We start from the raw sequence: 12,823 nt of genomic DNA on the forward strand, positions 1-12,823 counted from the left end.
TTCTGGAAAGTTCGGATAGCCTCTCCTAGAGATAGTGAATGGACCAGTGGGCAGTGCTGATAATGTAATGTTCCAACTTCTATTTGCCCACTATGCAGTGATGCATCAAGTGAAAGGCTGAACTCTAATATCAGTCTTAGGACAAGAGAGTGGAACTGTTACTGAACGAAAGCAGCCATGTTTTCTTCTTTCACACAAAACTGCGCTAAGTCTGTGGAGGGCCTGGACCTTGCTAGTACAGACTTTTGGGCCTCATTCATGTAATCTAGCATAGACAAATAAGAGATGCCATCTTTCAGTTGTCTTTACCTGTCTACTCAATTAACAAATAGATTCTCCTAAACCACACAGTTTCGCTAAGGTCGGAAAAGGTCTTCAAGCTTAAATATTTCCATCTCATCTGCTACGCAAACAAGAAATATGAAAGTTATTGACTCACCTCGGGAGTGTTCTTTTTGAATTCTCGACTTTGATCAATAAGTTTTTTTCTAGACTGTTCACTTTCATCTTGTCTGTTTGCCAATACTGTTGCTGTTGTATCGAGTTCTCTCTGTCGAAGAATTAAGACATCGGGATTAGTTAACCAAGTAACATAAAAACGCCAAAATAAAATATATATATATATATATATATATATATATATATATATATATATATATATATATATATACACACGCAGCATAAAATAAAAGAACCCACAAATAATCAGAAAATGTTTGCGTACGTAGCTATTGAACAATATGGAAAAAGAAAGGAGTTTTGCAACACAACAGAAGAAGAAGCAGCATCCAGGTCATCAATAGTTTTATATGGCTCTCTCAACTCTGGCGAAGGTGGGACTCCTGCCTATATGCTACAGTAAGGATTACAAAGGGAGCCGAGCTGGCAAACTATGTCCTTTCTGTATCCCCCATACAAGTGAATGGGAGCTATATAAACAGTAACACAGACAGCTTGGCATATGGATGGATGGCGTTGATAATAACCCTTTAAGAGTTGAATAGTACTTAAAGATTAACAAAATGTCTAAAGAAAACTGTAGTGACTAATCTTTACATTTATGACACTATGAATACATATTAATTGTTAAATCAATGTCGGTCTCCACTAACAAATTCCCAATAAAGTGTCATTTCTGACATATGACACTATATTGATATCACTGTAACTACTATTTATTGTCAGGATGAACAATGGAGGCCATGACTCAGAAACTCGACACCCAATTTACCATTTATATCTTGAGTGACTGATGTAAATGTCATATTTGGGATAAAGGAAGTGTCTTTTACATGGCTAGATAATAGTATGAACATACATTTCCTATGCTATTTCCAAGTGTAAAAACGCCCAGGGATCAGCCGAGCAAAAAATGAGCACATCTTATGTAGACGTATAAAATGATTGTATGTTGACAGCAGACGTTGCCTATCTACAAGAGGATGTTTTGCAAAAAGAAACATTTGCTCAACCCCTTCCAATAAGTGGCAAGTGAAGAAGTCATTGGATGAGGATTGGTCACCTTCCTATATTACCAAATGGTAGTCATTATGGAAAATTTAAGGGACAACCCTTATTCTTTGGTTAACCGTCAATCTCGAGATGACTTGGTGATGTACAAGTAGTAGAGACATGAGTAAATCATTAGAATATTAGTTATGTGCAATATAATATGATTATATGATTTTTTTTTTCCTGGTAGTGGTTTATGTGGAACACGAAATTTTGCATTTAATCTGTCTGAAACATCAACAAAAAAATCTCTCCAATTCCAGTTTCTAGAACAGCTTACTCAGGATACAAGCAGGAATATTACAAGGTCAATGACTAAACTCATCCTTGAAAGCAGAAGGTGTGATTTATAGAAGAGGAGTTCCCCAGTGTGTCACTCCTCGGCCCAGATCAATCAAGGTTACTGTATAGAAGAAATCATCATTACTAGGGAAATCATTTACACCCACCCAGCGAGACAAAGCGTCTTCAGCACTTCGGTGATAAATGCTTACATTATAGATTTGTAAATTATAGAAAACCTGATTTATTAGTGGTCACTGAATTAAGAGACAAAGCTGGTCATACACAGATTTATGTCAATTTTAACAGGACTAACCAACCATCTAATACACATGGGAGTCTCTTGTCTCACCCCAGATGGCAGGAGAAAGAAGGGTTGGACATAAAGGATTTCAACACGTCCAATCTTTAGTTCTCAAGGAAGATATGGCAATTTCCCTTTTGAGAACACATGCATGCTCAGCTAAGCTGACTGTTTGACCGTGTGTGGCTGTCAGTAAGATTTGCCATTGGTCAAAAAATTATTCGATCAACAGTCATCTAATGTGTATGATCAGTTTAAGAAAAAGGGCGGAAGTGCAAGAAGAAAAGGAAGTAAGAGAAAAAAAAAAGAAATCTCCAGTGCTGATCAGAATCTTAAGACTAGGTTCACATCTGTGCCAGGGTCTCTGCTGGAGTACACAGAAACCACTGAAAGTGGCAGGACTCCGCTGGTTTCAGGATAAAAATGGCAGAAACCTGACAGACACCATGCAGATCCTATTAAAGTCTATGTGTCTACAGGTACCCGCTGTTTTAGGCTCCGTTCACACGGGGATTCCACGTGTCATATTCCGTCGTGGCAGTGCAGTGCACGGCATCCCATTGTGGCTTTCCACTCTGGATTAGGCCCAAATGAATGAGCCTAGTCCGGAGGGTGCTGTCGCGACATGGACACCGTGGCTGATTCAGCCGCGGAATCCGTCTGAAGAAAGGGCAGCTGTCTAGCGGTCTACATGTCAGCCAAAATTCCATTAGAGTACGACATGTGCAGTAGGTCTACAAACCACACTACCGTAAACTGCACATGGAAGCTTTAAAAGGTAAACCAACACTTTAGTGAATTCATACTACTTTTATGCAGCTAGCCTTTACTGCCTGGATGTGAGGGCCCAAATCCCCTTAGATCAGCAGAGGTGGAATGAAAGAGGCAGAACTGCAGACCAGTAAAAAACTGCACATAGGGTCTATACTAAGGGCTAAGACCCTACTGTGCTCTTCACTTTAGCTATACGATGCCAGCTCAGCGACCTACACAGGGGTAGTATTACCTAAGCAGGTTTCACACTGACAACAGCAAAGGGGGTGGTGGGCACAAACATGTACTTCTTTTATGTGTTAGGACACCTTTTCAATACAATGGTGAGTCCATTGTTCTGATCCATTAGAGGAATCAAACAATGAGCATTAAACATTTTACCAGACAGACAGATACACACAGAAGACTCTGCATCTGGACTCACAGCACTTATATGAAAATATGTAAGGTCACTTCTGGTGGCTTTCAGTTTTTTTTTAAGTGGATGATAAAACATGCAGGAGTTTTTCTTTTGTCTTTAAAAGTACAAACACTGAAGTACAACAGAAGCGACTTTCCATATTTCTATATAAAGTCATTGAAGACTCATACAAATGGAGAGCGTTCGGTTTCTGTCTGTCAAAATGCAATGTCCAGTGTTCTGATCTTTGGATTGATCAGGACAATGGAAAAATATAGGTAGTGTGATGGTTGATACAGCTGAAAAGATGAGGATATGTGCCGTAGTTCTATAGTATTAACGCTGTATATAAATAGCATGATCGGCCACGGATATCTTGAGAAGCATTCATATGGATAAAATTATATATATATACACACCGTACTTTTCGGACTATAAGATGCACTTTTTTTCCCCAAAATTTGGGGGGAAAAGAAGGGTGCGTCTTATAGTCTGAATGTGGCGCCTGGCACCCGCCGTAATAGAGAGGCGGATGTCGGCAAGGGATAGACGCCGGGGCCTGAGACATCGCTGCGCTCCTCTGCCCTGCATGAAGCCAGCAGCGGGAGGGGCGATGCTATTCCGCTCCTCCGTCCCCCCCGCCCCTGGCTTCATGCAGGGCAGAGGAGCGCAGCGATGTCTTAGGCCCCAGCACCTGTGCCGGCGTCTATCCCTTGCCAGCATCCGCCTCTCTAGTACAGCGGATGCCGGGTCAGTATCGGTGGCCCCTTCTCCCCCGGGGCCGGTCCCCACCGGCCCCGTACCTGTGAAGTTGCAGGTCGGCTCCTGCGCGGCGATATCGCAAGAGCCGACCTGTTCGGGTGACAGCCGGGAGCCTAATGAGGCTCCCAGGCCTGTCACTGCTATATATTAGTATTGCGGCTGGGTCTATGACCAGCCGTAATACTAATAGACAGAATGTCCCATAGATGGCAATACAGTTGTATTGCCATCTATGGGACTTGCAATCAAGTGACCGCAGGTTCAAGCCCCCGGGGGGGAATAAAATAGTAAAAAAAAAAAAAAAAAAAAAAACTTTAAAAATATATAATAAAAATATGAAATAAATAAAAGTTCTAAATCACCTCCTGTCCCTAGAATATATATATATATATATATATATATATATATATATATATATATATATATGTAGAAAATCATATATCACAAACCACCGTTTTTTTTTTTCAATACAAGGTGATCTAAGCAATATATAGTCCCCAAAATGGTATAACTAAAAAGTACTTCTGGCCCCGCAAAAAAAAACACTCTATGCATCCCCGTACAGCTGCAGGGTCACCTGTCAATGTGGCCTTGCAGCTGTTGCAAAACTACAACTCCCATATATTAAATATTTTACCATTTTTTGCATTCAAATTTTTTTTCCCTATTTTCCTCCTCTAAAACCTAGGTGCGTCTTATAGTCCAGTGCGTCTTATAGTCCGAAAAATACGGTATATACACACACACACACATATATATATACACACACACACACACATATATATATATTACGCACACACACACACATGTACATGTATATTTTATATAATATATATATATATATATATATATATATATGTATATTTTATATAATATATACATGTATATTTTATATAATATATACATGTATATTTTATATAATATATATTATATATATATATATATATATATATATATATATATATATATATATACACATACATACACACACACGTTATATATGTATATACACACTGGTGGAAAAAACGGTTAAATAACTTGTCTACACAGTTCCAGGAGCGTATCACACCACTTATAATACTAAGCTGGAAATTATTTAAAATATTTTTATTTCCTAGAATTTGATTTCCAGTCCACGATACTGAAGGCATTATACTTCGGGCTGGCCTCTGATATAATATGGTAATAGTACATGTGTAATACGCAGCATGCAGGGCTCATAATCAGCTATGATCAGTAAATATGCTGTACACCTCCAGAGAAAACAATGTCGGGGACTGGCGTTTTGATACAATGGATCACAATGAAACATCTGTTAAATCAAATAATAGATGGGACAGGAAAAGAAATAATCATTGAGAAAGGCACCACCCGGTATGGAACGAGACAATAGCTGACTTAAGTCAATAAGACGGAGTACTCCGCCGTGTCATGGTTATTGTGTTCCAGGCAATGACTTTTCTCTTAGAACTGTGATATGTTTTCTTTCATTACACTTCTCGGTTCCTTCATCTCCTGTGTTGTGGGAGGATCAGAAGACACAGACCTGAAGGCAGACTATTGACAACAGTTGACTATTTGCTTCCTGTCTAAGCGGACATCCTGTTAAGCTCCAATTACTGCCAACTCGGCAGAGCTCACCAGGATCTCTACTCCACACTACAGATTACATGATAAACCAGGAGATGGATGGAGCTAGCAGGTAGCTTTGTAAGCACAGGACAGGTAGAGATGTGTCCTAGAGAAATGTCTGCCTGAGTTTACAAAACAGGAAATAAAAATTGTTGTGTTTTGTTTTTTTTCTTTCTTACAGCAATTAATAGCCGTGAATTAGGCGGATGGTTTACATTGTCACACACAGAAAACTTATAGATATTCCCGAAACTGAAAAAAAATCTTACCATATAATAGAATGGGGTTTACACTTTCTACAGATACCGTACCATTTGCAAGAATGGATCGGATGTTTGGGGATGGCTACGTGGGTCAGATCCACTAAGGAATTAGCGCTGCAATTATACTGCGTAATATCAGTAATGGTTTACATTCCCTGCAAAGTGAACGAGATTCTTCATATAAACTGAGTAGGTTTTTCTGTTGCAGATACTTCACGTATACCGATATATGGATTGAAAGAATACATGGCACGTATTTGTTAGTTTGGTAGTTTTCATCCCACATGGGGAGCGTGACATTTGTAAAATAATTGTAAAAAAACGTGAAAAATAAATTAATAAATCAGGAAAAAGAAATTCAGATTTTACAGTAGTAACATGCATTTGCACAGCAGACTCTGTAAGTAGAGTCTGTCAGCAGTTTTGGACATATCCGTGAAGAGATGTTTAAACTATAGCTATGCTTTTAATATAAGCCGCAGTATAAAAATTGGGGGCAGCCTCTCATTCCTGCAAGTCCTAGACAATTTATGAAAATAAAAAAAAATTTTAAAAAAAGTTCAGATTTTTTTTTTCTACATTTCTAACTTGGTAAATCAATCCGTTCTCACTCTGGCGTACTGCGCGTCGTCCCTTTAAAAACTCCAAAATGGCTTGTTACAAATTAATAGCAGTGTAACTCATTAAATGTAAGTGTAGCATTTCATATACAGGAGGACATGTTTCATATACTGTCAAAATGTTTGATATCCACAGGAATTTTCATTTTATAGGCTATAAACATTAAATCTAGACTGTCATAAAAAGCTATTCAATACTACATAAATCACTATCAGAGCACTGAAAGCAAATCGGAGTTTAAAGAGCCTGATCGTATTTTATAGTAAGAGATATCCATGACCAGAGTAGCGGGAGGGTCTTTTTACTACGGGACTGTTGCTAATGGGTTATTGTGAACAAAGCCTGAAATAATTTCTAGGAACATTTTCTAAAAGGTGATAAAAGGGGCGAGTAAGCACCCACGGAACAATGGACGTCACACCAATACACTTTATGAAAAGAGGAAAAACAAAGGGTCAAGTGATCCAATCCCTTATACTCAATGTATACTTGTGAACGATTATTAAGACGGCTGTGTAGGACGCCAATATTGATAATCGATTTGTTGGTGTGCCCCTCACCAAAATTAAAAAGTGTACACTTTGAAGCATGTCGGGTGAAAATTTCAAGTTGAGGTGTTACTAATGCAAGTTTTCTGGTGTAAAATAGACAGTCTGCACACAGTCTCAGTGAAGAGAGAGAAATCACAATGCTGTCATATAAATCTGCCATTCCTCAGCTATTCCTTTTGTCATAGGGCTGTGTTTCTACATAGTCAGCACCAAAGAGAGATACACGTGTCTGGTAAAAACTTGCTGCCAATTCATTAACAAATTTTTGGTTGGTGTAAGAGCTTATTCACACACTTAGCCCTGAATACGTTTTTTCACAGCCCATGTATATTTGGGTAATCCGTTATCATGGATCCCTCATAGAGGGCGAGTATTTAGGGATCTATAAAACCAGCCCAATTTTTGGCATGTTCTATTTTTTTCATATATCAGACAGATTGACCATTTGTTGTGTAAATAGATTCATTATTTTCAATGGGGTTGTGAGTTATTATAAAAAAAAAAAAAAAAAAAAACATAGACAGCACATTACCATGACACCCTCTTGTGTGAATAAGCGCCAAGAAAGGAACAGCAGAAAATAGAGATCTAAGAAAAGATGATGCAGAGTTGTTATGTTATAAGGAATTGAAGAGCTCAACGGAAAAATGGCCCAAGTCCACATTTTGTCATATTTCAAATTATTACCTAGAAAGCTTCTTTGTACCTCGTTCTATGCATTGGGTTTACAAGGTACCTAGGATTAATGACCTAAGTCCATATATTTCAATGCAGAAGAATTTACATTCAATGGAATAATGGCCTAAGTCCAATACAAACTTACTTACTTCACTCTCGTTGGTCATTTTTTCATTGAAATCGTGACTTCCGTTCTGTTGTTTATATTAGTGTAAAAACTTTGTCTTATTGTTTAAAAGGCTCTAAATCGACTTTTGCACATATTTAGCGCCGAAAAGGGAGGCAGGTAATTATTATTCTTCATCGTTTAATAATTTTTACGGTATATTTGACGATATTAGCATAAGATTGCACTTAAGCCGACTGCTGCGGCAACCATAAAGATACGTGTATATATATATTAACGGTGTTCATTAGCTGATTACATTGGATAGATATATTCCACAATAATGCCCGTTTGCTTTAGGCTAAAACTTTAAATTTCGTTTTTCTCACAATATTGATTTTTGGACTTAGGCCATTTTTCCGTTGAGCTCTTCAATTATATTTACTAAGGCAGACATGTAAGGAGAGTCAACAGATCCTCTATAACAGGGGTGCCCAATACGTCGATCGCGGTTTGCAGTCAGGGATCCCCGGTGTGTGCTTGTTCACAGAGCGGGCTGAGAATCATCTCTGGACACTGGCAGGCCAGGGCCTTGCGCTCGTTCACAGTCAGGGCTGCGGTGGCCCCGCCTGCAAGTGTCCGGCGATGACTCTCAGTCTATGCTGTGAACAAGCACTCCGGACACTAGCAGGCCGGGCAGCAGCAGCTCCGGGGGATGACACGCTCCCCGCTCTTAGGGATAAAGGGAGCCGGGGTGCTGCTTCTTCACAGCGCAGGCTAAGAGTCATCTCCAGACACTAGCAGGCCGGGCAGCAGCAGCTCCGGGGGATGACGCGCTCCCCGCTCTTAGGGATAAAGGGAGCCGGGGTGCTGCTTCTTCACAGCGCAGGCTAAGAGTCATCTCCAGACACTTGCAGGCAGGGCCGCCGCAGCCCTGACTGCGAACGAGCGCAAGGTCCCGGCCTGCCAGTGTCGAGAGATGATTCTCAGCCTGTGCTGTGAACAAGCAGACACCGGAGAGCTGTCTCCTGCTCTCACTTTCTGCCCCGCTCACAAGAAGTGGGTAGTAGATCTTATCCCTTGGTCAGTTTATAAAGTAGCTCACATGCTGAAAAAGTGTGAGCACCCCTGGTCTATAAGATACACATACTCACATCACAATCTCTTTACAGTACTTCACAATAGGATGACATTACAATGACAACAGGAAATAAAACCAAATAAAATTTGCAGCCCAAGAACACACGTAAGGGTATCATTTGATGTCGAAACAAAACTCCATAATAACGCTTTTCAGTTGTTTTGTAGGAAAGTTATCGGAACACCTAGCAGAGAAACAAGTTGCATCAGAATACATTCTAGGAATCTGCAGAGTGCTAATAACAATTACACAAGGGTTAATTAAAGGATTACACTGCACCAATCTTCTGGGCCGTGTATGAATAAGGACAGACAGCATGCCAGGTACACAGAACTAACAGGTGCCCACGCACATTAGATGAACATCAGTCAAACCCACCAATTCCGCAAAAGCAGCCAACCAACGAATGTGTGTGCAGCGGGCCCAGCTCTACCCCCCATGACAGATGATGGAGAAAAGACGTATTGGCCATGTTGGAAGACAATAATCCTGATATCCACAGAATAGGTAATGAACATGATTGCTGGGGACCCTCTCCTAGGGCACTTACTTATACCAGAACTGGGGTCCCAAGGCCTCTTCCAGAGAAGTCTGGATAAGGAGATGGTCCAGCCCCTGGCCTGCCGCTTCACTCAATCCTACAATATCCCATCTCTATATAAATCCCTATGAAAGGGACGTATACAGTGGTACTAAAGAAGCCCCCCTCTATGAGAGCCCGATTACAGCCATTACCATCCATATATGAATATGTCACAGACTTGGGCTCCTTTCACATGCTGTTTTATACATCCTTCTAGCATATCTGCTAAACAGATAAAAAACCTAGAATACACTGATCTCTATGTATACGGATGGCCATTCATTTTTTGGCCTCCGTTAACAATGTGATGTGAATAGACCCTTAGAGGCTGATCTGACTTCCATAGATGTAAGTGATGAATTTACTACAACTTGTAAGGAGTTTATTGGATGTTATTTCTGTACTCTTCTCTCTCCTAATATAAGCTGTAGTAAATATGCCATGCTTCTTTTAAGGCGTCTCATTTAAAACAAAGCCTGACAGAAATTAAAAAATACAGGCAAGGATTTTCTTTTGACGCTGGAAAGGCTCCAGTAAAAACTGGTTTGTACATGGGAACATGGTGTCAGACTGAGGCAGAATGAGTTTGTCTGACTTGTGGTTTTTGACATCATTCATCTTCTCTTGGCCTGATACAGAGCAATTAGTGCTTGTCAGAGGAATCTTGTGTTATTAAGATCATTCAAGCAATCTTTAATTATAGCAAGCAGAACGGAAAGTGAGCGCAAGCTCCTGCAACTTTAAATTTCCACTTCCTTTTAAGACAGAACAGAACGTTTTATGTTCACATCTTAAAGACGGGACAGGCTCAGTAGGGACACATCTGATAACGCTGCAATCAATGGGAGCGCTGGCTAGAATTTCTAAGTTGAGTTAATGCGGAAGCGTCAGATGTTGCAGAAATCGTCGCGTTCCGCTTTCTTGTCATGTGTCCTTCTTTAGAGCCCCTAGACCCGGACATGTCAAATGAGGCCACGTAATGTCTCCATAAATGCTTTCTCTGGTGACTTACAGTCACATGTACTTATACAGTCACCTTATTTATCACAATGCCCTATTATGAAGCGGAGATCAAACCACTAAAATGTGATTTTATTAAAAACTGGTTGATGATGTATCATAACTCATCCATGAGAGGATTTTTATGCAGATGTCAGTCTCCAAAGACGTACTGATAGGGACTGTGGATAGTGAGCCAAATATGTGACAGTCACTGTCAATGCCTGTAAAGCGCTGTGGAATATGATGGCGCTGTACAAGTGAGCATAATAAATAGAGATGAGCGAGTACTGTTTGGATCAGCCGATCCGAACAGCATGCTTGCATAGAAATTAATGGACGTAGCCGGCACGTGGGGGGTTAAGCAGCCGCCCGCCATCAAAGCGGAAGTACCAGGTGCATCCATTCATTTCTATGGTGCGTGCTGTTCGGATCGGCTGATCCGAACAGTACTCGCTCATCTCTAATAATAAATAAATAATAATAAGATTTCCCATCTTCAGAGTATAGTCATACATGGCATAATCTATGAGTTTACCAACAATTTTAGCGAAACCTCTCCAGAAGATCACCCCCTTACCCAGACACATGGCAAACTGACACTCTATCGCAGGGAATGTAAAGCCACCCACTTAAAAGACCACTTTTTAATGCAATTTTTGGGTGGTCGTCTCAAAGAGCTTTCACTGAATTTGTTAAAAAGATGCCACAAAAAACTGCTATACGTTTAAACACACTTGTGAAAATGTTATGAAAAAAGCTTGAAAATCACTTTAAAAAAATTGCAAATATAGAGCACTAGTCCTGCTCAAACAGTTTAAGGCTGAGGCCCAACACAACAGAAACACAGATTTTTTTATTGCAGATTTTGCTGCATTTTTTGAGCCAGGATTGGATTAAGCAGTACAGAAAAGTATAAAAGCTTCCTATATATTTCCCATTCCTTTTATAGTCAAAAAAGGCTTTGGCTCAAAAAATGCTGCAAAATCTGCAACAAAAACAGCTGCATTTCTGCAACGTGGGGCCTCTGCCTTTATGATGGTAGTGCACTAGAAGAAAGTCACAGCACACACCTATACGCTGAAGCAAGTGTTATTCTTTTATTGCAAAGGCACATGTACTTGCAGAATGGTCACATTACAATGCCAGGCATTATAGTACAAATCTGAGCAAACATGATCACAGATCAGTAAATTTCGACTCTCCCCTGATCTGCGGTAAGAGAAAGTGATAGCATGTAAAGCACTGGTAGTAAAAAAAAAAAAAAAGTGAGAGCTTAAAATAACCATAAGAAAAATAGTTGTGTGTGTGTAAACAGTGATATCCACCTGCCAGCACTTATGTTTGTGAGGTTTCCTGAGAGGAGCATAAGCTCATATGGTGCAGTTGTCCGTCCAGCACAATGACCAAACATGAGAACTCCTGTACACGGAATACTTTAAAGAACATACAAACTACTCCGTGCCATATGAGCACTGTGGTATCCTTCATAGAAAAAAAATTCCTATATTCTCTCTGCTCCCCTGCAAATAGTTTCCCAAGTTTCACAATTCATTTGTGTGCCTATCCTTGACCTGGCCCGGTAATATGTCTTATTCAGGGTCACATTTGAGTCGCCCAAAATACTTTGAGCTACCCCTACAGCTGTAGAATATTCGGTATGTATACACCGACATCTCAGCGGCTCTGGGGGGATTAGGATTCTACGAGTCTGCACAGAATCCATCAGTACGTTATAGATTTCGCTTTATGACAATCTAGGTTTTGCAAACAGAAAACAGGCTGCAGACCATCATAAAACAGTCTATTGTCTTGTTGCTACAATGACAGGGAAGCTTTATGTTTCAATATCTCCGGTTTTCTTACAAATAATGTCTGAAAGATTCGCTGATAACTACGGTGGAGGAACTACATAAGTATGAACTGTCAAGTGAAATCAACGGGATTTATGCAAACATAAAAACCCTCACTGCAAACCCGCTTTAACTTGGGGCATCTCTAATAGACTACAGAAGACTAGTGAGCCCCAGAGAGAAGCGCAGTGATCAAACTCCAAAACCTCAACTTGCTTTCTTTCAAAAATAGCCCTCTATTGTAGGTGGTTGTACTCTGCTGCTCATCTCCTCGGCTGTAAATTTAGATACAGAGGGCAGGCGCCCAGCCCATCAAGCAGAATACTTGGTATTTTAGTAAATGTTGTTGGCTCACCTACATT

The 12,823-nt window shown here is 40.1% G+C and overlaps 1 protein-coding gene and 1 long non-coding RNA gene across 5 annotated transcripts in view; one reads left to right on the top strand and one right to left on the bottom strand.

Moving 5' to 3' along the window:
* LOC142194681 (uncharacterized) overlaps positions 1-12,823 on the top strand; it is a 431,520-nt gene that overhangs the window by 353,412 nt on the left and 65,285 nt on the right. The gene's annotated exons all lie outside the window — the stretch shown is intronic.
* CUX1 (cut like homeobox 1) overlaps positions 1-12,823 on the bottom strand; it is a 277,415-nt gene that overhangs the window by 238,202 nt on the left and 26,390 nt on the right. For all 4 annotated transcript variants that reach the window (XM_075263948.1, XM_075263946.1, XM_075263945.1 and 1 more), the window contains exon 2: positions 440-550. In XM_075263948.1, the coding sequence (XP_075120049.1) occupies positions 440-550 (111 nt within the window). The remainder of the gene's footprint in view (positions 1-439; positions 551-12,823) is intronic.

Source organism: Leptodactylus fuscus, chromosome 2 (genome assembly GCF_031893055.1).
Source record: "Leptodactylus fuscus isolate aLepFus1 chromosome 2, aLepFus1.hap2, whole genome shotgun sequence".
Lineage (NCBI taxonomy): Eukaryota > Metazoa > Chordata > Amphibia > Anura > Leptodactylidae > Leptodactylus > Leptodactylus fuscus.